Raw genomic sequence first — 26334 nt, forward strand, 5'->3', positions numbered from 1 at the left:
GGTCAGTGTCAGAAGCTGTTCATCTGCACTTCGACCGTCCTTTGAGTGATCGAAGACCTCCCGGAATCGTTGGTGGAAAACAGAGAACGATTCAGGTCTTGTAGTCGTAACTTATCCAGCACATTTGCTCTCTCATCACCGGAACGCACATGGCTTGCAGGACTCTCAGCACACTGAGAATTACTCTTCAGGAACTCAGGTGTAGACAACTCTTCAACAGCTATACAAGGGAAAACATCCACAATTTTAGTGTTTTTCTTAAGAACGATTACTTTGTGTGTAGGGTTCATAATTTTAAATGGCACCCTTCTACTGCCCCACCAACCAGTCCTCCAACCAATACGCCCGTATAGGTCATTTTTCCAAATCCCTGAAATACGACCCATCAGAGTGTATACTACAACTGCGCCCCTATTGGCAACAGGACATTTTTATATGAATGTTTTGTACTCTTTTATCTGGTTTGTAATTTGGATTTTGTGTAGCTCAGTTGGTAGAGCAAGACGATATGTAATCATGTGATCATACGATCATGGGTTCGATTCCAGAGAATGCACGCACTCATAAAATGTGCACTAAAAATCATGATTTTTGTAAGGTTTAGGGGTAGGGTTAGGGTTAGGGTTAGGTGTGGTCATTCGTACGAATTAGCCACCTAGTAAAATATGTACGAATTACCATGAGATCGGTGTAAAAAGTCCACACATTGCATTTAAATAAACACACATTTTTATTGGTAATGACAGTCATACGTCATTTCATGACGACAGATGCAACACAACACTGTCATTATTTTTACGCGCGCTAGAGGGCGCTTAACTTTAAAATGTAAATATAGGTCGTAATAAGGCGCTTGCACAAACGACCTATAGGGTCGTTTTTTGTTGGAGGACAGGCTCGCCCCACATAGGTGTGATGACTCTCCCTATGATCACATTCCTTGGACGGCATTTAGAGAGGGTTGGCGCTATGATAACTGTGCTCCCTACAGAAGCGGCTGTTGATTCAGGAAGCTGAGCCCAAGCGAGATGTTCATGGTGTGGTTCTAGAGTTATTTTCTCCTTCAACTTAGCTGTGCCCACCTTGTCAGGCACGTCTCCTCCCTTCCATCATTCCACATTCGAAAGCAGAGACAGAAATCAGTGAAACTCAACATCATCAGAGTTGGCTGAGCTGGACACAAGTCTCCAATATCCATCCGTTCCTTTCATTTTTTGAATCAGCCATTTGATAGTATTGCTAACCAGGATTAAATCGTCAGTTTGGCCTGGAACGACTAAAACTGGAACAACCATTGTACAGGCATAAACTGTGAGTTCAAGTTCATACATCGCTTTTGGGTTGACTTGTTGTCTGCCACTACCGATTATGACAACATCGTTGACAGGGAGCTTTTCACTGTAAAAAATTGCTGTAGTTTCTACAGCTAAATTTGACAGAATTTTACTGTATAAACATTTTACAAGATGTAGCTATAATTTGCAATGCATTATGGGTCAAATAAGGTTTTACAGTTGTTAACAATATATTTCCATGTCAACTGTAATTAATTTACAAGAAGCAGGTGTTGTCACTGTAGCTCCTGCTTTTTACACTACTTTACTGTAGTGTGGCATTATGGGATTGCGCGCGCATCATTCAAATCTGAAAACCAGCCGACTGGAGCAGTGCCAGAACGATTGAAGATTAGAGGCTTTATTCATAATTCCTGGTAAATTAACTTAATTTTACGTAAGAAATATATCCTTTTATATTTAGGTATTTAAGTTAATGTATAAGTGATATTATGTCGCAATAGCCTGCTATCACTACATTTAGACAAGCGGCCTTGGTATGTGCAGTAAGCTGGAAATTGCTATCATAGCATAGTTAGGTTAATGCAGCATTTTTCTCATTTTGACAGTTTAATTTTCTTATTGAGAGCATTTAAAGTAGTGTTTACCCAACTTTTAACATAATGCCCAGTGCGAACGATTGTCATAGTAACTACTATCTGTTGAAATAACTGACGAACAGCAAAATATGTGAAATTTAATTTGTTTATATGTTTTCAACTGTCCCATATTGATGTGACATCTTACTGTAATTAGAAACTACATATAAATGAGAAATTGTGTCTATTACCACTGTAGTTGTACTGGACATTAAAGCTTGTCCGGGACAATTGTTTTGTGAAATACAAACTGTTGAGTTTATTTATAACATATGATATTGTTAAGTAGCATAACAAGTGATCTGTTGCTGATTATCACGATTGTAAATGTTAAATAGTTCAATAAACAATTGGTTAACATTAAGTTACTCACTTTTTAGACACAATATTGACTGTTGTTCTATTTCACCAAAGAAAATCGTACCAAACAAAGATCAAAGCAAAACTCAGCTGTGTTTTTACTGAATGATTCAGCATTCTGAACGTACAATGAAGTGACTCAATTGACTCACTCATTAAGTTATTTGCTGCTACCTAATGGTGGTTTAGTTTCACGTTTAAAAAGTATCATTGCATTTGTACAACATTTCTTATTTGTAATTTCAAAAATTAATGTAAAACATTAATGTCACAACACAGTTGTAATTTTGCATTATAAATTATTTAATTTGATTGGTGGTACAGTTCTACAATGTATTATTATACTTTTATTTATTGATCAAATGTAAGAGTTTGTTTATTTTAAAGTATATGCCTTTTTGGGTGTTCATTTTGGTCTCATTTATGTAAATGCATTTTTAAAAAATCACAAGATAATTTTCATTATTTCTTGTAGGTGCAAAGAATAGCAGCTGATGTGGAGAAATGTTTGATGCTTCAAGACTCTCTGAAGCTGATTATATTAGGTAATGTATTAATTCTGTTGTAAATCATTTGATAAACTTGTATTTTAGATTACATTTTATATTGAAATACTGTATTGTAGGTTACATTATTGCTTATATTTATTCATTTCAGGTGCACCCAGTGGCTTTTGACTAGGCCTATTCGAGGGTCACATGGCTGTGAATTCATACCTCAACTTTGTGTCTGGATTTGCAGTCTTATTATAACTTCACACTGGAATTATTTAAAAGGTAACCTGTTTTACTTGATTAATTTCATTTGTGAAAAATTTTACTTATTTAGTTTAAGTACTGGTAAATGCTGATTGTATTGTATAAGTGGCATTTTTACATTTATTTTCATTCAATACTGAACTTTATTCTAAAGCTTCTGCTTGTTTTTATGTGCAGATGTTTTGTTGGAATCTTATTATATATTATATATCGGATACATAGAGGCAAAACAAGTGGAAAGGTCTCAGAGTGTGCGCTCGTCTCAGAAAGTTGATGGACTTTCAGTATGTATTTATTAAATTGTCTGTTGCAGGAATATTCTAAATTTAATAGAACATGAGCTCAAACAGAATTTGTGGTATAATGTTGATTCCAGCATTTTATTTTAATCCTTTTTTAACCAAAATTATACAAATTCTGTTGATTGACCTTAATTTTTTATAGAAAGTTAATTTTCTACTCAGAATATGGCTTATTTTTTGTGATATAACAGGTATTTGTGTTTATTTTGTGATGCTATGTTATTTTTATGATAAGATTTTAACTGTTGAAAGACTGACATTTTTATTTTTTTACCAGTAAAAGCCTTGCAATGTCTTTCTGCCAGTTTTAATAAATATTTATTTGCAACATCTTTGACTTGGTTTTTATTCATTTGTAAATGTATTAAGATTCTCATGATAATGCATTTAAATCAGTATTTTGCAGTTTACTGTTAAATTATTATTGGCAGCATTTTCAGTGTTAAATTATTACAACATCATCTTGGATTTAGGGGTATTTACAGGATTTTATTGGCAACTTTTGTTGCCAGGTAAATACTGTACTTTAGTGAGATTACAAGATATTGCTGTAAAATACATTTACAGGATTTTATTGGCAACTTTTGTTGCCAGGTAAATACCATACTTTAGTGAGATTACAAAATATTGCTGTAAAATAAACTACAAGTTTAATTCAACATTACTGTAAAAATACTACAAATTACTGTATTTCACATACAGCAATTAACTGCTATTTGCTTTGCAGTATTATACTGTAATCCATTTTACAGCAATTAACATCATTTTTACAAGATTTTATTGGCAAGTTTTTTGCCAGTAACATCCTGTAGATTCTACAGTAATTTTTTTACAGTGCAGGCTTGTGCTGCAACAAGCGATGTTCAGCAGCTTCACCATAGCTTTCAGTTGAAGGTCACTCCATACTGTTGCTGGCGTGTAAAACAGACTATCAATTTTCTGTACTCTGTGCGTGTTCTGAAAAAAGGACAGTTTTCCCTGCAGGCTTAACAGATTTAGAGAGACTATAAACTGAGGTAGGGTCACTCATTCAACACTGGTTGGGAGGAATATTCTCATGATCTACACTGTCCTCATCTGATTGTAGATCTACTAGTTTTCCAGCCCATGAGAAGATGGAGATTTCACTCTCTCAGGACAAACAAAGCAGGAGTGGTCAAGAGAGTGACACTGGAAACACAACTTTCTGTCACGACAATGCGTGAAGCTGGAATGATCAGGACTCGAACACACAGTGCATGGCAGGTCATTGAGGCCTTTTATCCGAGGTACACTCACATTGGGCTTTGAGCGTGGACTTGGCTCTTTGCTGGTGGACTGCTTTAACAGGACTTCTTCCAACAGGTTCATGACTCGTTCTAACGCAGAAACTTCCAGAGACTTATTGGACTGCTGGACATCTGAAGTAGGTGAAAGTGCTGCTGTTGACAGTTCCACTTCAGTTCTGTTCACAGGAATTTTAGTGGGTTTTCACAGGAATTTCTTGCTGCAGAAACAAGACTGTTCTCTGAGTGATATTCATTTAAAATATTGTGAACTTCCCACACAGACCATGCATCAATTGTTTTAGATTGAAAAGTGATGGCGAGCTCTTTACAAGGGCAGTGTCTGATGAACATGCGAGTTACCTCTGTTCCTGGACAATCCAGCACTTTACCCTGTTCTTTCAAGCGCTCTGCAGCGAAGTCAACTGCACGGTTTAGCCTGAGCCAGTACTCGTAGTACATCCTTGTCTGGTCTGGTGGTATAGAAATCGGCCAGTGGGAGAGGAGAGCAGGGAGCAGCTTCAAAATGTTTCCTGAGAATACTAAAAATTGCATCAGGGTTATGCTCAATGTCTATGTCACTGTTCCTTATACCGAACTTGACCACATCTCTTGCTTTACCTCTTAGATGTACCAAAATCTCCTCCGCTTTGCTGCACTTTCCTCAGATTGTTCCGTTTAATTTAGTCTCTCACGATATCTATCCACTCATTTAAGTCAGCAGTGTCAGAAACTTCACCTCTGAAGGTAGGAGGTTTTTTCACATTTCTGGAAAATGACAACTGACGTTTGTGAAGCTGTACCGTCTGTCGTCACATTTTTTGAGGAATCACTCACTGACTATGTGTCCACTGAATGAGTTTGGTTCAGTCTAGTGGCTATGCTATCAGCAATTTGCTGACCGACTTGACTGATTTTCAGTTAAAGACATTTCATTATTGAATTCAGAGATGTCATTGTCTAGCTCAGTTTAGTTTAAATAGTATCTGTGCAATCAAATCGGCGATAATCGCTAGAAATTAAGTGTCCCCAACTGAGCAAGCCAGAGGCGACAGCGGCAAGGAACCAAAACTCCCTCTGTGACAGAATGGAGAAAAAAACCTTGAGAGAAACCAGGCTCAGTCGGGGGGCCAGTTCTCCTCTGACCAGACGAAACCCGCAGTTCAAAAGTTTATATTTCTATTTTTTATTTTGTTGCAATTTCTAAAAATAATAGTATTATGTAGTTAGGTATTTTATTATATTTTTAGTTATTTTGTTATATTTTTAGGTTTATTGTATTTTAATCGAGGTGGGGATATGTCTCTGGAGCTCATCTGGGTGTCCTGGTCTCCGCTGACGATCAGGGCTGTAGACATCATCTCTTGGTGCTGATCCACCATCTGATCGGATACGGACTGAGAAACAGAATAGGAAAGAAACAGACAAATATTAGCGTAGATTAACGTGTTATGGGGAGTGTTCCCGGCTCGGTTGATCTAATTAATGCAGATAAATAAATAAATAAAATATTTAGGATATTATTATTTTTTAAATACCCATTGTTGTTTTTTAGTACAGTAGGATTATTGCAATTGTAACATTTTCACTTTTTGTTTTACAGTAATATTACTGCAAAGTAACTAATAGTGTTTTTCTTTTAATTATTTAAATAATAAAATAAAATTTATTTTTATTATTACTACTAAATACTGACATTTTATTTTATAGTACAATATGATTTTTTTGATGAACTTGTTTAATTGGTATAATTTATAAATACATAAAAATAAAATTAATAATTTGATGATTATTATGATAAATATTTATGATAAAAATATTAGTTGTTTTATTTTAATAAATTATTTTTATTTGTTATAATTAAAATAATAATAAATTAAATTAATATTTTGGTTGTTTATTATTATCATTAAATAGTTTTTATTTTACAATACAATAGGATTATTGCAATTGTAACATTTCTTTACTTGTTTGCTATAATTCAAATAATAGTTAAATCAATAAAAGGACTCCAGTATTGACACAAATACTTCAGCTTTTTAAGCTATTTGCATTATATATTTACACTTGTTCAAATCAATCAGCAACCTTTTGACATATTTTAACACATTTCTACATGTTTATGTAATAAACATATTTGATTTTTCTGATGAATCTATTGTCATTAAAACACTTTCAAACTCAGAAGAAAAAAGCAAATATTTAGTCAATATCTAGTAAATATGATAAAATATTTTAAAATAAATATTCTGTCATGTTCTTTCTCTGAAGATCTCATAATAATGTAAAATGTCTTTACTGTAGTTATAATAACTATATTTGATTGAATGCTGTGATTAATGTTATATTTTGTCTCGTGAGGAATCGATTATATTCACGATTCATAAATCATTCAGACATTTCCCAGATTCATCAGCTTTATTGTATTCATAGCATATTTAAAGTGAGGAACTATAAATAGTGATTACATATTACATATTCACAGTGTTGGGCTAGTTACTCAAAGAATGTAATATATTACTCATTACTAGTTACTCCTTTCAAAAGTAATATTGTTACTTTACTTATTACTTTCTGGCAACAGTAATTAATTACACTACTAGTTACATTACTTTTCCTTCACGCCCTGCAGAAGTTGTAACTGTGAAATTCTTAAATTCTTAAATTCTGTGAAATTCTTAAATTCGTAAATTCTTCTAGAATGTTACTAACAACATATTTCTGCCTCATCATTTGACCAAAATCCGCATCGGATCGCAGTCAGAAGTGATTACAAACACTCAATAGTGATTGATAGTGGCATTCAAGTAGAAGTATTGTATTCATCTCATTAATTGTCATGTGTAGCTTGAAGTAATTTTTCCGTTACCCAAATGCGATTAAATTTCATTATGCATTTTATCAAATCACATGAGTTTGTAAGAAACTGTTAAATTTTCCCCAAATATTTTTAATTATATTAATATAATGTACCACATGCTGATCAGAGGGATGTAATGCCAGAGTAAAGTAAACCCACAACTTACACAACAGACCTTTTTTCCTGACAAAATCAATATAATGCAATATTTCTATCTGCTGAATGTAAACTTTTCTATATTCCAAGCTTGCCTGCTGCGCTGGGAACATCACATGCATGTGCGTGTCGTGAAAATTATGAAAATAAATCTAGGAATTATATGATCAAAAGTAACTATGTAACTAAGCTGTTTTATGGAAAGTAACTGTAATATTATTACTGAAATCTTAATTAATAATTATTAATAATTAATAATAATTAATTAGTTACACTAGTTACTGCAAAAAGTAATATTATTACAGTAACTAAATTACTAGTAACTAGTTACTGCCCAACACTGCATATTCATCAATTACAATCTGATCTCAAGATGACTTGTCATTGTGTTTTATTATTTGTGCACAAAAACAATCAAGAAAAATGATAGGAATGATAACATATGAATATTTACTTAATGAATGACTGATCTGACTCTCTATGAGGATTTCTGACACATTTATTCTGATTGATGTTAATATTAATGTCAAAAAGACACTCTATAACATCCGTTAGTGATTGATCATGCAGATCAAAGCATTATGGGTACACTGAAAAAAATGATTCGTTGTCTGAACAATCATTACTTATAATGATCCGTCTTTTCCGTCTTTCGGATGAGACGTTAAACCAAGGTCCTGACTCTCTGTGGTCATTAAAAATCCCATGACACTCATCGTAAAGAGTAGGGGTGTAACCCCGGTGTCCTGGCCAAATTCCCTCCACTGGCCCTTGTCTATCATGGCCTCCTAATAATCCCCATCCACTTGATTGGCTCTATCTCTCTCTCCTCTCCACCTGTAGCTGGTGTGTGGTGAGCGCACTGGCGCCGTTGTCCTGTGGCTGCCGTCGCATCATCCAAGTGGATGCTGCACACTGGTGGTGGTTGAGGAGAGACCCCCCACATGATTGTAAAGCGCTTTGGGTGTATTGCAATACACAATAAAGCGCTATATAAATGCCTCATTCATTCATTCATTCATTCATAAAAGTAAATATATTAAACGCAAAAAACGTAGTATTCATAACTTTTCAATCTCTACTTAACATATATAGTGCGTGTAAGGCAGAAATATAAGTTCCAAGGTGAACTTAAGTGTATGCATAAATAAAATGAAAAAACATAAATCACGTCAACTAATATTACAATTACGTTAAAATTAAGTAAATCTAGCATAAAACTTTAAGTATTTGACTGTGCCACATGACATGCAAATGCTGTTTCCAGCCAAGGAGCCATTTTGTGAAGCACATGTGATGGTGAGAAGGGGTAAGCTTAACTTTTTGTAAACCAAGTATAATATTATATTTTGGCGTTTTACTATCAATAAACACTTGTTTTTTTGTGTGTGTGTGTGTGTGTGTGTGTGTGTGTGTGTGTTAGTGGGTGAAGATATTTTCTGAAACTAATTCCAATCAAAAAGTGAAACTTGTATATTATATTCATTCATTACACACAGACTGATATATTTCAAATGTTTATTTCTTTTAATTTTGATGATTAGAGCTTACAGCTCATGAAAGTCAAAAAGTATCTCAAAATATTAGAATATTTACATTTGAGTTTGAATAAATGACCATCCCTACAGTATAAATTCTGGGTATCTCTTGTTCTTTGAAACCATATTAAATGCAAAGCTTGAGATGACCGCAAGCTTGAGAATACAGTCAAGCAAAGCCGATTCAAACACTTGTGAGAGCTTCACAAGGAGAGAACTGAAGCTGGAGTCAGTGCATCAAGAGTCACCACGCTCAGACGTCTTCAGGAAAAGGGCTACCAAGCCACTTCTGAACCAGAGACAACGTCAGAAGCATCTTAACTGGGCTGCGGAGAAAAAGAACTGGACTGTTGCTCAGTGGTCCAAAGTCCTCTTTTCAGATGAAAGTAAATTTTGCATTTCATTTGGAAATCAAGGTCCCAGAGTCTGAAGGAAGAGTGGAGAGGCACAGAATCCACGTTGCTTGAAGTCCAGTGTGAAGTTTCCACAGTCAGTGATGATTTGGGCTGCCATGTCATCTGCTGGTGTTGGTCCACTGTGTTTTCTGATGTCCACAGTCAACGCAGCCATCTACCAGGAAATTTTAGAGCACTTCATGCTTCCTTCTGTTGACAAGCTTTATGGAGATGCTGATTTCATTTTCCAGCAGGACTTGGCACCTGCCCACACTGCCAAAGGTACCAAAAGCTGGTTCAATGACCATAGTGTTACTGTGCTTGATTGGCCAGCAAACTCGCCTGACCTGAACCCCAGAGAGAATCTCAAGAGAAAGATGAGAGACACCAGACCCAACAATGCAGAAGAGCTGAAGGCCACTATCAGAGCAACCTGGGCTCTCATAACACCTGAGCAGTGCCACAGACTGATCGACTCCATGCCACGCCGCATTGCTGCAGTAATTCAGGCAAAAGGAGCCCCAACTAAGTATTGAGTGCTGTACATGCTCATACTTTTCATGTGCATACTTTTCAGTTGGCCAGTTTACAGTTCTTTGTATTGATCTTAAGTAATATTCAAATTTTCTGAGATACCGAATTTGGGATTTTCCTTAGTTGTCAGTTATAATCATCAAAATTAAAATAAATAAACAGTTGAAATATATCAGTCTGTGTGTAATGAATTAATATAATATACAAGTTTCACTTTTTGAATGGAATTAGTGAAATAAATCAACTTTTTGATGATATTCTAATTATATAAAAGAGGTAAGCTTTACTTTATCTTTTTAATGTATAGGCCTACTCGTTTATTGCGTTTGTGGTGAAAAAAAGTGAAAGTGAAAGTGAAGTGACATACGGCCAAGTATGGTGACCCATACTCGGAATTTGTGCTCTGCATTTAACCCATCCAACGTGCACACACACAGCAGTGAACACACACACACTGTGAACACACACCCGGAGCAGTGGGCAGCCATTTATGCTGCGGCCCCCGGGGAGCAGTTGGGGGTTCGGTGCCTTGCTCAAGGGCACCTCAGTCGTGGTATTGAGGGTGGAGAGAGCGCTGGACATTCACTTCCCCCATCTACAATTCCTGCCGGCCCGAGACTCGAACTCGCAACCTTTGGATTAAAGGAACTAAAGGAACATTTAAACTGAATTTCTGAATCGCTAATAATGCTTCAGTACATAGAAACGTGTTAGGAATACTTATGAAAAAGTCGAGTTTGTACGTGTAAGCCCATTCCCGCCACTGAATAATAATAAAAAAAGTTTGGTCTCAATATTCTCATATTCTCTATAAGGGGCGGCCTGGGCGTGGGTTAATTTTGAGGTTTCGGTTTATATTATATCCTAAAATATGTCGGCTGCATGTCCATGCACGATCATTAAGTAATGGCGATCTCGACACACATGCAAAATTATTCCTAAATGACAACGATTCCTCTGTCTAGTAAACCTAATCGAAATTATGATCACAACAGTAAATTTAAACCTGCGTATTCCCTCTGACACTGATCTGGAGAGAGCGCCATAAACTGATAAGGTAGATATAAAATGTGCAGAGCGGTGGATCTCCAGGACCAGGATTGAAAATCACTGTTTTAAAGTGTTTGATTTTAGCATTTTGTGTTGTTTCTGTTATATTTTAAAAAGTGCCAGACTTGACTTCCAAAACTAATGTATAAAAAAAATTAAATGCTAGCTGTAACGGGGCTGACGAGACGTGAGACGTGCGGATCCAAGTGCAAGCTTTTATTTACAGGCATGGTCATAAATACAGGCAGGGTTGAGCAATGGCAAACAGGTATGGCAGGGACAAGACAAAGAGTAATCCTAGGGCAAGCGAAGGTCGACGATTGGCGAACAGTATCCAGTGGGCAAGGCAGAGAGATAATCCAGGGAACACGGGCTAGAATCCAATAGGGGTGCAAACAGTGTCCAAACAGCAAGGCAAGGGTTAATCCAGGGAACACAGGCTAGAACAAACACGGGAGAACACAATTCAAAACAGGCAGGGGAAAACTAACAGGGGCTCTGTAGAGTTGCTACGGCTAGGGGAGCAGTAAACGCATACAATACTCGGCAGAGAGGGAAACAAAGTCCAGGGCTTAAATAGAGTGTGTGATTGTGTGTGCGTAGGATCAGGTGTGCGTGTGATTAGTGCAATGAGTGATTGGTGACAGCTGTGATCAGTAATGGATGATGGGAATTGGAGTCCATTGTGATGTGTGGTGTGAAAGTCCATGTGGTGAGCGAGTGACCTCTGGTGGTGAATGAACGGAAGTGCAGACCAGATTCATGACAGCTAGCATTATCAGTTATTTTATGCTGTCTAATACTGTTGTTTTTCTCTCCATCCATCTTTCCATACATCCAGCTGTGCAAGAACTTAGAACGAAATAATTAAAGGTAACAATTCATATATAATTTTTTGTTTATTTACTTATTATTTTCAGCAGTTTCACCTCATTAAAGATGAGTTGGTCAAATAATGCCTTCATTCCCAAACTCTGGAATCACTGTATAGTTGTGATTTTGTGTATGCACCATAACAAGCCGCATTTTGTTTTACTTTTCAGACCAGCCCTATGGAACAACGTAGAGAAGTTGTTCTCTATCTCTCTGAAAATCCTGAGAATCTCATCAAGCATTATCAGGTGAGCATCTGAAATCGATCAACAACCAAGTTACGCGCCAAACCTAAATAAACAACTTATATAATGACATTTAATTAAATTCAACCAAAATAGATAGAAATAAAATGAATGGCTGTAAGACACTTATTGTATTTTAAAATATAAATGTCAATTTCAAAATATTGTCTCATTTTGTGTTATTTTATTGCAATATATTTTTTTGCACTGAGAAACAATCTGAAAAATACCAAGTGGTGTTGTAAGTAAATACACATTTTCTATGTTTTTTTTAAGGATACTCATAGGAACAAGGAGGACCCGGAACAGCTCACACTGAAGATCATCACGAAAGGTGGCTCAACAGATGATCCTTTACAGACTGGGATAGTGCTGGAAGGCATAGAGGTGATGACAGGATTTGCAGGTGTTGCGAAGGCTTGTGTTTTTCTGCTTGCCCTAATTTATGCAATTAATCTGAGTTACCCCAAAGAGCTCAGATACTCATTTGAATTTTTTCAGAAGATTCTACTGGAACTAGATAGTGGCAAACTTTCTCCAAAGGTTTACTCTGAAGATCAGGCTTCTTTGTTAAAATGAAAGATATTGTTTGTGTTGTTCTGTATGGAAGCATATAGGTAGCATAATTCATTTTGGAATGTAATATGCAAAATGGCAATGCAATATGTAAAATGGCAATGTTTTTCTATATTTAAATTTATATTTCCTCATACATATGTGCAATGTTTAGTGCAAAATGAAAATTCAATTATATCATTTACATTTTCCATTTCCTTCACTAGTTTTAATATGCAAATTGAAAACATATTTTAACACTTTATAAGTTGCAAAATGAAAATGTATTACCCAAATTGATTAGATATGTTTAGCATGTCCAAGCAAAAACTGTTGCAAAATTATCATTTCAATGCTGTTTTTCTAAATGCATTTAGACTTACGGCAAGGACACTTGGGATTGCTTTTTCATCATAATACCGTGTGATAATTGTAGCAAAATGCAGTGAGAATTTCAGAATGCATTCTGAGCCAAAGGTTCAGCAAAATGGTGATTTTAAATGTCTTTTATTTTTCTTAAATGCTTTGAGACTTACACTTAAAGGAATGCTCAACCCCAAAATGAATATTTTGTCATTAATCGCATACAAACCTGTAAAACCTTCGTGGGGGTAAGTGATTAATGACAAAACTTTCATTTTGGGGTGGAGTATTCCTTTAAGACGTTTCAATTGCATTTTCATCAAATACTCCGCGATAATGTATTTTAAGTCAATGTGGATTTGAAAATGCATTCCGAGGCGATCACGCCCTGACAAAAGATAGTAGGCTATTGAACCCATTATAATCGGTGATGCTGTCTACAACTGTCACGTCCGGTGTAGACATCATGGTGTAAGGTGGCAAATATGTAAATAACTGTAGAATTGTCACCATCTGGTCACCATCAGTGACCAATTCCTCACACCTCAAACTGATAACTTCATACTGACTAACACACACTCTCTCACCTCCTTCTCTCCTCTCTCGGAGACGGAAGTTTCAAAACTCATCCTTTCCAATCATCCCACTACTTGTCCGCTAGATCCTATCCCCACTCACCTCCTTCAGGCCATTTCTTCTTCGGTCATACCTGCGCTTACTCACATTATCAACACCTCTCTTCACACTGGTACATTTCCAACAGCATTTAAGCAGGCTCGGGTAACCCCACTGCTTAAAAAACCCTCTCTAAATCCAGCACTTTTAGAACACTACACCTTCTTCCATTCATTGCAAAGACTCTTGAGCGAGTTGTGTTCAACCAACTCTCTTTGTTTCTTGCGCAGAACAATCTTCTGGACAACAACCAATCTGGTTTCAGAAGCGGCCACTCTACTGAGACTGCCCTACTCTCGGTTACAGAGGCCCTGAGACTGGCAAGAGCGGCTTCCAAATCCTCTGTACTCATCTTACTGGACCTGTCTGCTGCTTTTGACACAGTTAACCATCAGATCCTCCTGTCCACTCTCAGAAGGATGGGCATCTCCGGAACCGCGCTCCTGTGGTTCGAATCTTACCTCTCAGATAGGTCCTTCAGGGTGTCTTGGAGGGGTGAGGTTTCAAACTCACAAATTCTTGCTACTGGGGTTCCTCAAGGCTCAGTGCTTGGGCCACTTCTCTTCTCCATCTACATGTCGTCATTAGGATCGGTCATTCAGAAGCATGGCTTTTCTTATCACTGCTATGCTGATGACACTCAACTCTACTTCTCATTCCAACCAGATGATCCGACGGTAGCTGCCCGCATTGCAGCCTGTTTGAGTGACATCTCTAAATGGATGAAAGACCATCACCTTCAACTCAACCTTGCCAAGACAGAACTGCTCGTGGTCTCAGCCAATCCATCACTTCACCACAACTTCTCTATACAGCTGGGTTCGTCAACCATAACTCCTTCCAGGACGGCCAGGAACCTTGGAGTTGTGATCGATGATCAGTTAAGCTTCACAGACCATATTGCTACAATGGCCCGTTCCTACAGATTCGCCTTATACAACATTAGGAAGATTAGACCCTTCCTGTCCGAGCATGCCGCACAACTCCTCGTCCAAGCTCTTGTTCTCTCCAGACTGGACTATTGTAATACTCTCTTGGCGGGCCTTCCCACATGTACGATCAAGCCTCTGCAACTGATCCAGAATGCAGCAGCCAGATTGGTCTTTAATGAACCAAAGAAAGCTCACGTTACCCCTCTCTTCATCACGTTACACTGGCTACCAATAGCCGCTCGCATCAAATTCAAGGTACTGATGTTTGCCTACAAGACAACAACTAGCACTGCACCAATATATCTAAACTCACTAGTTCAAACTTATGCACCCTCCAGAAGCTTGTGTTCTGCAAGTGAACGACGCCTTGTGGTGCCATCACAAAGAGGTACCAAATCCCTCTCACGGACCTTTTCCTGGACTGTGCCCAGCTGGTGGAATGACCTCCCAATCACAATTCAAAGAGCTGAATCTTTATCCATTTTCAAAAAACATCTAAAGACGCATCTTTTTCGCCAGCACCTGACCAACTAATACTAACACTTACCTATTCTATCTATTTAAAAAAAAAAAAAAAAAAACAACCCTAGCTACGTGTACTGTGCTGGGCTAACTGAAACTTGTCATGGCACTTGTATACTGCTGCACTCTCGATGGTCTCATTGCTTCTATTGTTCTCATATTGTACGTCGCTTTGGATAAAAGCGTCTGCTAAATGATTAAATGTAAATGTAAATTGTACTGTCTGTTTGATCTCGTGCATCAATCGGAGTGTAAACATTTTGTTGTACATTCACGATGTTTTCAGGCTTCACCGTTGCTTTGCAGCCTGTCAAAAAATAAACTGAAATGCTTTATTTTTTGTGATTTGCGTGTTTAATTTATATAAGATATTGAATGTACTGGAGCAGTGCAGTAAGCAGACCAAAAGATGAAGATATAAATTAAGTTAAAATGTTAAGTTAACTCAATTAATTTTTTTATATAAATGAGCTTAAATATTAAGTAAACACAACTTGCAATTATTTAGTAGATTCTATCGTGTTACATATTTTTTTTTAAGTAAAGAATGTTGGTTCAACTCAATTAATTATATATTTAATATAAATGAGCTAAAATATTAAGTAAACACAACTTGATATTATTTAGTAAATTATATCATGTTGCATGTTTTAAGTAAAGAATGTTGAGTGAACTCGAATATTTAAGTTCATATAACAAAGATTATCTTGTTTATTTTAAGTAAAATTGTTCTAAGTTGGGTTTACTTAAAAAGTGTGATGCAAAAATGGTGCATACTGTATATATTTTAAGTAAATCCAACACATAATTTTTACCAGTGTAGAATCTCTGGTCAGTCTCTTCTGATTCATCAACACAGTTTCACAGATGATCCATATTCAACATAAAACCCAGGATAGAGCGGCTGAGTGAATGTGGTCTGGACTGTGTGGATGAGGCTCATTGTGTCAGAGACGCTGTAGAAGGACAGAGTTCCTGCACTGTGATCCACAAACACTCCTATTCTCCTGATATCATCATCATCATCATCATCAAATACTCCTATTCTCCTGCTGATGGACTTCACAGGGAGATCAGTCCATCTGTTATTGTGAGTGAATGAGTAACCGTAGTGAGAGCAGAACAAACTCCAGGACTGATCATTACCTCCAAACCCACACTCATCACCTCCTCCCTTCCTGCTGATGCTCTTATATGACACCGATATACGCACACTTCTATCTCCACTCCACTCCAGCTCCCAGTAACAGCGTCCACACACACTCTCTCTACACAACACCTGACACACATCAAATCTTTCTGGATGATCAGGATACGGCTGGACTGTGCGGGTGCCAGTAATCACTCTGTTGCTCTCAGACAGATGGAGGCGTTTATTTACTGTGTTCAGATCCAGAGTGAGCTGATGGGAATCTGATGGAGATAAAACACATCAGAATCAGGAATTATGGATGAATTATTCAATCAGACACACAAACACATGATATAATAACCTGCACTAAACCTAAGCCTGGACTTATTATTGGACTTAACAGTCTTTTCTGAGAATATTATATAAGAGTGTTGAAATATTCAGAAATCTCATTACACACCGGCTAAATGAGTGACCTGGTCTCCTAGCAACAGTGACAGCAGCTGTTGCCGAGCAACAGTAATGACTTTACTGGACTGTATCAAACTGATATTCAACACACAAACCACAAGAGATTTCATCAGAAATCAGGGAATTAGCTGGAAAAGGTTGAAATGGTTCAACACTATATGCTTTAAACCTTAAAATTTGAAACGGTGTATTGGTGTCAAACTGGTGTATTGGTGTTAAAATGTTTTTCACACACATTTGAAGAGAAAACATACCCGTAATGTGAGCAATGCAATGACTGCTTTTTCAAGAAAACAGTAAAGCAAGTTAAGACGAGTGTTTAATTGTTGTTAAAAAAAAATTTAGGAAAAGGTTGAAATATCTAAAACAAAAAGTACCAGATACGCTTGTTAAAACGACAGCATAAGATACTTGTCAAAATCCTGTAGTCTAAGATTACAAGTTAGAAAAGAAGATAAAAAGAGTTGAGGATCTTACCGTGATCTAAACAAAAAAGCATCAGAAGAGAAAGTTACCAAAGCAATAAGATACTTGTCAAAATCTTGTACTATTACAATTTAGGAAAGCTAGCGTTTGATAGAAAAGTTAAACGAAAGAAAAAGAACCGCGTAGGCCTATCTTAAGTTGTTCCGTCAGATACATCCTCACATGCTGCTGTCAAAACTCAAAATTAACTCAGGAGCGCTGCAGACAGACCACAACCCACTATCCGCCCCTAACACCACAGGAGAGACAGATGAAAAGATGAAAGGAATGATAACATATGAATATTTACTGAATGAATGACTGGTCTGACTCTCTATGAGGATTTCTGACACATTTATTCTGATTGATGTTAATATTATTAGTGATTAACGCGATTACATTTTTTAATCGATAGGTTGTTTGCTCATGACGTCGCTGATGACGCGCGAAACACAGCTGGAGGGCAGGAAGTGATTTTTCTCCATAGGAATCAGTAGCAGAAACTCAAAATTACATGTTTTGCGTTGTTTAAGGATGCTCAAATCGGCCAAACCGAGAAACCACAAGGAGCTTTTATTGTGTACGACAATTTGTTGTTCATAAGAGGGAGAAAGTCAAGAAACTTACTGAAAAATGCAGGAAAAGTGGCTTGTAAACCTGCGTCTGCGGTCGGGAGGAGCGAGTCGGATAATGCTTGTGTGTGAAAATGGTTAATATAATATAAGATATAATAGTATATTAAAATGTTAATAAAGATATAAATAGATTGGACCGCCACCGCTCACGCAATCAGCGTGAGACAGTCAGAGCTCACTCAATGCTAAACAGCCACGTCCAGCGCGCTGTGCACCTTGCACCAATTCCGGCTCGGATGCGGCAGTGTCGGCTCGCTAACGGCCGCCGCATCTGGCCCTACATCGGCCCGAAATCTGGCAGTGAGTCCACAGGCATCTGGCCCGAGTGCGGCAGGTCTCCGGCAGGCGAGAATCTAACTGGAGCTGGCCCGGGTGTATTTTGCTATCTGGGATGTGGCTGTTGGTCCTATTAGCAGCACGTAAAACAACTTATTTAAATTCTGAATCAATTATAGCCTAGAAATCGAGCAAATAGCGCTTTCAAATATAACGTTAATCACTAAAAGCTGTCACTCACTTCAATTTAACGCAATCTCACGATGTTCCGTGATATGAAGCTCTCACAACTGCAAATAATATCTTATTTACATCGTGTCTGCGTGTGGCGTTTAGAGTGAATTCTGACTGTCTCATGCTGAATGCGTGAGAGGTGGCAGCCCAATCTATTTATATCTTTATTAATATTATATCTTATATTATATTAACCATTTGCACACACGAGCATTATCTGACTCACTCCTCCCGACCGCAGACGCAGGTTTACAAGCCACTTTTCCTGCGTTTTTCAGTCCATTTCTTGACTTTCCCCCTCTTATGAACAACAAATTGTCATACACAATAAAAGCTCCTTGTGGTTTCTCGGTTTGGCCGATTTAAGCATCCTTAAACAACGCAAAACACAGGAATTTTGAGTTTCTGCTACTGATTCCTATGGAGAAAAATCACTTCCTGCCCTCCAGCTGCGTTTCGCGCATCATCAGAATCACGTGATTGCAAACAACCTATTGACAGCACTAGTAAAAATTAAACAAAATAATGTTTTTAAATTAAAGAGAGTTGTTTTTAATAAATCAACAATTTCTTAATTGATCAAAATATTCTACCTGTTTTTTAACATTAGACCACACTTTTTTCACTTTAAAAATTAGGTTAGCCTATACAAGTTTTTTCTTTTAAACAAATGCCTCCTAAGCTACAGGAATTTTTTTTTTTTATTTAATTTTAGTTATTCACACTTAATTTGGTAATTTTTTAAAATCTGTCTTTTATTTTTGTCAACCTTAAAACTTCTGGTGTGTTATATCAGTTTGAAGATGTAGGTTACACCATATAGTTACAATATCAAGATGAAAGCGGTAAAAACAAGACCGGACTACTCTTTGATTTTCCGCCCGTAACAGTTGCGGTGTGTCATCTATCAATTTAAACAGACGTGCGTAATTAGACGTCTAAACTTTTACAACATCACAAGAAATGTAAATATTTCGTCTCACGCAGTGCAACGAAATGAGAATGGTGAAGGGTGTCTGGGTTGAATGCTTACTGACGCTTTCATATCAGCGTAATGTATTTCCAAAGGTTGTAAAACATCTAAAGGTGTTTCTGGGGTTGCGGCACATTTGCAATCTAATGAGTTTTTGAGGGATCTGGCATTGTAAACTTTTGTGGTGTGTCAACTAAAGTTCAGTGATCAAAACAGATCATTTTTCTAAGATGTTCAGCAATCAAATGATATCTATGCTATTCATTTTATATTATGCACCTGCGACTGTATCCTGGTGATCTTTTTTGCCAAAATTTCAGGCTAAAGTTCAGTGACGGGTCAAAAGCCACGTGTAGCCTATTGAACCTTTTTTTATGACAAACATCTGGTGAAGTTAAAAGTTAGGTAAAGTCGAGAAATAACTATTTATAATGTAGATCTGGTGAATGTGGCTTCAAACTGATGTTCAGGATGATAGATAAAGAAGTCAATATCAACAAACTTAAACCGACTGGTGCAAAGTTATTTGTATTTTAATTAAACGACCTATGTTACAGGAAAATGTTGTTTAATTTTAGTTTATTTTACTTAGTTTTGTTATTGCTTTATTCGCTCTTTGATTGTTGTCATGCTTAAAATGTATACACAATTATGCGGTATACGTAATACGGGTAACACAAACAAGAGAATAGACCTCTTTGATTTTCCAACATAAGACTTACATTAGACCTACTTCAAACGCGCATCTGAAGGAATGGTTTACATCATGTTTACATTTACATTTATGCATTTATCAGACGCTTGACTTACAGTACATTCAGGCTATACATTTATTTTTTTATCAGTATGCATGTTCGCTGGAAATTGAACCCACAACCTTTTGCGCTGCTAATGCAATGCTCTATCACTGAGCCACAGGAACACTTGCGACATCAATAAACAGTCACAATCATGTGAGATCAATAAATAGATATCCGAGCTTTGATTTTTTTGACGGTTAAAAACCCCACTGCGTTCAAACATGCATAGATAAGGATATATCTACCCCTCAGGATGAAAGCCTGTCTGCGCACCAGGATATGTAATAAAGACCAGACAGGCTCTGACATAGATTGCGCCGCTATCACACCAATTAAGTTGTAAAAGAAAAAAGAAAAATCTAAAAGATGTTTTATCCTGTCGGTGTAACATCTCCCACTGTGTTAAGTAAACTGATGAAGATGTGAGGTAACTACGCTTGATGAATTTGTGCGGGGTTTTTGATGAAATTTATAACAAAACTCAGAATCTGAATAAATATATGGTAGACGTGGATGATAATAAGAGCTAAATATAAAATATATCCAAAGTTTTTGTTTTCAACAAACGCGTTGCCAATCTATATCATACCCGTCACATCCATGGATGTTTTGTTGTGTTTTTCATTCCCCATGTGCTCTGTGTGACCTAGTGTCTCTCGTTAATTGTGTCATTATGTTCAGGTGTGTCTAATCATTATCCTCATTTGCGTTCCCCATATCATTTGCATTCTGTTCAGTGTTTCTTTGTCTGGTCTCGTCGATGTATACGTGTGGTTTCTACTCTCCTGTATTGCATTACCCCTATGTGGATTATTAAAGACTTGTTGATTGTGAGCCATCCTGGCTCCTCCCTCAGTCTGATCCGCCCTAGCTCCTACTGTTTCCTCCCTGGCTCCTTCCTCCATTGTTTAACACGATGTGCTTATTATCTCCAGGTACTTTTGAGAATCTGGATTTCGACGACGGATTGGAGCAGATCCTTGAAGAGATCTGTAAGTCTTTCCTCCATTTCTTTTAAGTCATTTAACGTCTAACATAGGGGTGTTCGATATGACGATTTTTGATCATGGATGATAAAAATGTCTCCATGATCTGCTTTTGAAGAAATATCGTAGTATCGTGCTACAGCGCACATTCTGTCAGTTGCATTTCTAGTGCCTCCGTCTCAATATATTGCACAACGTGACATACATTAACATCAGTGTTAACTCAGCAGTAGAGTTACTCTCACGGGACACTGCACTTATTCACAATCACACAAGTACATTATTTGCGTGTGTTTTAAAGCCTTGCTGGTTAAATGTTTCATTCGCGTGCTGGTCTCACGTGCACTTTTTCTGAGCACGAGCATGTACAGTACACCCGAAGCGTGCACTAAAAAAACAGTTAAACAGTGCCTGATTACTAAACTAAGTTATATTTTGCGCTAATACTGTCAAAACACACAATATTTACATATAGACTCAGTTGGTTATGTCTAAAATGAAAGTAAACATCTGAGAGGAAACGGATGTGTGCCTGTATATTAGATGCGTGCAGGTCTTAAAGGGACAGTATTAAACATGCAGCTGACTGTCATTAAAGGGATAGTTCACCACCCTAAAATTTACTCTCTGTCATTATTTACTCACTCACATGTTGTCCCAAACCTGTATTAATTTCTTTCTTGTGCTGAACACAAAAGAAGATTTTTTTTTTTTTTTTTAAGAATGTGGGTAACCAAACAGTTGCTGGTCCACAATGAATTTGATAGTAGGAAAAAAATACTATGGAAGTAACTGAGGACCGCAACTGTTTGGTTTTCCACATTCTTCAAAATAGCATTTATGTTTAGCAGAAGAAAGAAACTCATTCAGGTTTAAAACAACTTTTGAGTGAGTAAATAAAAATAAAACACTATTTTTAGGTGAATTATTCCTTTAATGTTAAAAAAACACCAAAAAACAGAGAAAATTCACTCACCACTCTTGACTGAAAAACTAAATACAGTTGCTTTAATAGGAATCAATATACATAATATTTTATTTTTATTTGTTCATTCAATTTCTTTAATGCTCCTGCTAAATACACCTATTGTACCTGAAAATAAAACACTGTTTGTTTTATTTGTATATTACATGTATTTGTAATGTGTATCTTTCTTCTAATTTTTTAATTACAGATAATATAATGACAACGATTTTTATCTTCACCCACTTTGGCCTAAATATCCACCGTTCTTTTTTTATTTTGTTACCTTAAAAGGCTTTGTATTTCTAATAGGGAAACTAGTTTGGCTGTTATGCTCAAACAACTTGCAAAATAGAAAAACCAACATGACAAAGAATCGTGATAAAATCGGGAACAGTGATATTTCAAAAAAAAAAAAAAAAAATGTGATATGATATTTTTGCCATATCGCCCACCCCTAGTCTAACAATTATAATAACAAGTGCAACTACTTGCCAGCGGTGATGACGGTGGAGTTAATAACTGTGTTTTCTAAATTTGACAGGTGAGCACGATGGTTCTGACAACCATGTGGTAATATTACCCGCAGAAGTTGCGTGACCACAACTACTCAGGGGGTGGGGGTTGTAGGTGTGGTCTTACTGTAGCGCTCCTGAGTTAATTTTGAGTTTTGACAGCAGCGTGTGGGGATGTATCTGATGGAACAATGTAAGATAGGCCTATGCAGTTCTTTTTCTTTTGTTTAACTTTTCTAACTTGTATAAAACGCTAACTTTCCTAAATTGTAATGGTACAAGATATTGATAAGCATTTTATTATTATTACTATTTTTATGTTCTTTTCTAACTTGTAATGTTAGACTACAGGATTTTGACAAGTTTTAAGTGTTGTTACCCCCCACCCCCACCCACACCCACACACACACAAAAACACATTTTCCAAAACAGTCATAAATTCCTTTCGATCGTTGGGGTGGATAAACATATGGCCAGTTAGATGGGTGGGGGATGTACACAAACAGGTGTACAGTTATGATGGAGTGTGGGGGTGGAATATTTATGACCCTCAATCAATCAAATTTATACTACTATCTCATGTTTTATTACTGGTTTGTACATCAGAGTCCTTCTAAAGCACAAAACTGTGTGTGTGTGTGTGTGTGTGTGTGTGTGTGCGTGTACATACATTTGTGTAGTCCTGCTGTAATTCTGGATTCTCCTCCATGATCCATTCTATAAAACACACACAGAGTCATATTATATTTTCGATTATGATCTTGGCTTCCAATGATTTTGAAAACAATATAATCAAAATAAAACAATGTTAAACCATGCTTTAAACATACAAGCAATATTCTAGATGTTAGCAACATGCTAAACATGTTAGAATAGCACTAGCATCAGGGTTGCAACTCTCACACACTTTCAGACTCTGTTTCTCACGGATCGACTAAATCTCACAGCAAATAAGACAAAAGAAATCACTGAATCTGCTCAGGATTTTCCCACTGGTCTTGTTTGGTTTCACAGAGACTGGACTGGTCTAAAGCACATTAACCCAAATAAAACAAGACTGTGAAATGAACAGTTAAAGCGATGATGGGTCTGTAGCAGCTGCCTCTTGTGGTGTCTTCTTTTACTCCCTCTCCTGAAAAGTCTGTAAATAGATGGACATAAATAGATGGTTCTGTGTCTAAATAAACTCAGTTCTTGTCAAGAAACAAAGAGAAAGGAATGGCAGTTGTGAGCAGGGTGGCCAAAGGGATGATGATTAAGCTTAGGTGAATGGTGCACTGTTAAAAATGTGAGTGTGAAATAACAGTATATTCCAGGTTAATAACTGCATTACTTTCACAGTGGGACTTCTCTTGTAGCTAACTCCACTCTCAGAAATGTCTTGTAAACAAACAGCATCATACTGTGTTTCTACAGTGCTTACGTGCTCTCCCTCTCCTCTCTTGATCTGTATGTTTCTTAGGCTCATCCCTCTGGATTGCCATTCGTCCGGGCAGATGTCAATCATCATTAACCTGCGTGACGTCGCTGCCCTCGCAGCCAATCAAGATCTCCCGCTACATTTTAAAACGACACTCGAGTGAATGCTCCGTCTCTCGCACTCCTACTTTGCTTTTCTGTTCGCTGTCTTTCTTGTCTTAGTGACAGTTACAGTGTGACTAACGTTATTCCGTGTGCCATTACACATTGTGTAATTCGTTCTATGATTTCTAAATCGCGAGTTTCCCATATCCCAGGGAAAAGAGGACAGAGAAGATGTCACGTGACCTACATAGTGCATCACGCAGAAACACTACTGTAGAGAAACACCAGGTTAGAAGCGAGCACCACACTTGTAAGTTTTGTTTGTTTTTTGTTTTTTTAATCCGTTTAGAGGTTTCATTGTAAGGTATTTGGGTTTTGTTATTTTCTTTCCTTTGGCTCAGTTTGCGTTCCTTTTCACTCGAGTTTATTTATTTGTTTTGGTTTGTTAATTGGATTTGCTGTGTAAATAGTTTATTATATCTATCTTTTTCTCATTGATTTCTGCATGGTTGTACAATAAATACCACTTTACAGCTTACAGCTTTCCTGTAGCTCAAATAGTAGCTCAAATAGTAGAGCGTGGCGCTAGCAACGCCAAGATCATGGGTTCGATTCCCAGGGAAAGCAAGAGCTGATAAAAAATGTAAAAAAAAAAAAAAAAACTGTTACTTGATTGCAGTGTAAGTCGCTTTGGATAAAAGCGTCTGATAAATGTAAATGTAACTTTGTTTTGGCAATACTTTGTTTGAAGTTTAGTCTCTTGCCACCATCCCCATGCAAAATTTAATACAACCTGAATGTTATCTCTTACACTCTTAGATCTACATCTTAAAGTCGTAACAGTTCCCAGCATGCAATGCAGCATAAATGTTAAAAGTCCGTGCCCTGACATAGACTACGTTACCCATAATGCACATGTTTTTTTGTTTGTTTGCATAGTTGCTAGGCGCTTTCACTTTAGTGTGGTCCAGTCAGTGACACAAGAGCATCATTCACGGTGCACAGAATTGCCATCCTTTATTAATCCTACGCGATTCTTGTGTGTATGAGTGCTGTGTGCGTCCTTAATATGTAAGTATGGCTTTTGTATGAATGGCGCGTTTGATTGCAGAATTATTAGCCCAGTTGGCGAAGTTGTTATACTCGCGTTATTCCGTGCTATACAGATGTGGTCCATTACGGCGCTCCACATGCGCTCCTAAAGTAGCCATCCACTGTATATACTTCAGTTATTGCCTTACAAATAACTGCAAATATTATATTTAATGTATAATTCGCCTTTTTTGGTACTTTCCACCATTTGGAGATTTATAGCATTTATGCAAGTTCATTTATAGTGTTAGAGCTCCCACTAGTGGATTTTTGGTTGTACTGCGGGTCAGTTCTTTATGCATCTGTAGTAACCACAGCATACATGTTTATTAATATACATTTTATTGTATTTTCTGTTTCAGATAACCACACACACATATACACCCACCTACAAACACCTAATCATTCACCTGTAAACCATCATGTACCCGACTCTTCATTAATAAATTCTTAAACTGCATCATTGGATTGGCCTATTCCTTCTGACCGAGGAAGACTCAGTTGACGAACAACCCATAATCAGTCGCAGACCAGACGCACACGGTCTCTTACAAGTGGTCCTTCGAGCCGGATGTTTATTGGCTGAGTCAACAAGATGGCGACTCCACAAGATGAAGTTTATCAGGAGAATAGTCCAAAGCATAGTTCCCGTCCAAGAAGGAGCAGAAAGCTTCCGGGGCATCTAGCGGAGTATGAACATGACCTGTCTAATCCAGACGAGACAGAGTCATCAATCAGTAGCAGTTCAGAGGAATCTGATAAGGAGAAGACGAATAAGGAGAAGAAGAAATGGAAGAGAATGGAGGCAGTTTGGGGCAGTGTACTGAAAACAATGAATGAGATGCAAATCACTATGAAGGAGACCAGTGGTGCATTAACTAAGCGTGTGGAACAACTGGAGAGAGCATGCAAGTCATGCAGCCCTCTCCCTACTCAGAGTGATGCTCAACA

The 26334-nt window shown here is 37.2% G+C and overlaps 1 protein-coding gene and 1 long non-coding RNA gene across 7 annotated transcripts in view; one reads left to right on the top strand and one right to left on the bottom strand.

The window, feature by feature from the left end:
* Positions 1-1654: 1654 nt before the first annotated feature.
* LOC131536604 (uncharacterized) lies at positions 1655-3056 on the top strand. The gene is made up of 3 exons (XR_009270020.1): positions 1655-1711; positions 2769-2838; positions 2951-3056. It is a non-coding gene; the product is annotated as an uncharacterized LOC131536604 (long non-coding RNA).
* Positions 3057-11113: 8057 nt separating this feature from the next.
* LOC131536478 (NACHT, LRR and PYD domains-containing protein 12-like) overlaps positions 11114-26334 on the bottom strand; it is a 62987-nt gene continuing 47766 nt past the window's right edge. For 4 of the 6 annotated variants that reach the window (XM_058769424.1, XM_058769425.1, XM_058769423.1 and 1 more), the window contains 2 exons: positions 23438-23484; positions 15385-16729 (listed from right to left, as the gene is read on the bottom strand). In XM_058769424.1, the coding sequence (XP_058625407.1) occupies positions 16167-16729; positions 23438-23484 (610 nt within the window). In that variant the 3' untranslated portion in view covers positions 15385-16166. Of the gene's footprint in view, positions 11592-15384; positions 16730-23437; positions 23485-26334 lie in introns of those variants that run through there. The other 2 variants (XM_058769428.1, XM_058769427.1) reach the window with 2 other exon arrangements.

Source organism: Onychostoma macrolepis, chromosome 03 (genome assembly GCF_012432095.1).
Source record: "Onychostoma macrolepis isolate SWU-2019 chromosome 03, ASM1243209v1, whole genome shotgun sequence".
Lineage (NCBI taxonomy): Eukaryota > Metazoa > Chordata > Actinopteri > Cypriniformes > Cyprinidae > Onychostoma > Onychostoma macrolepis.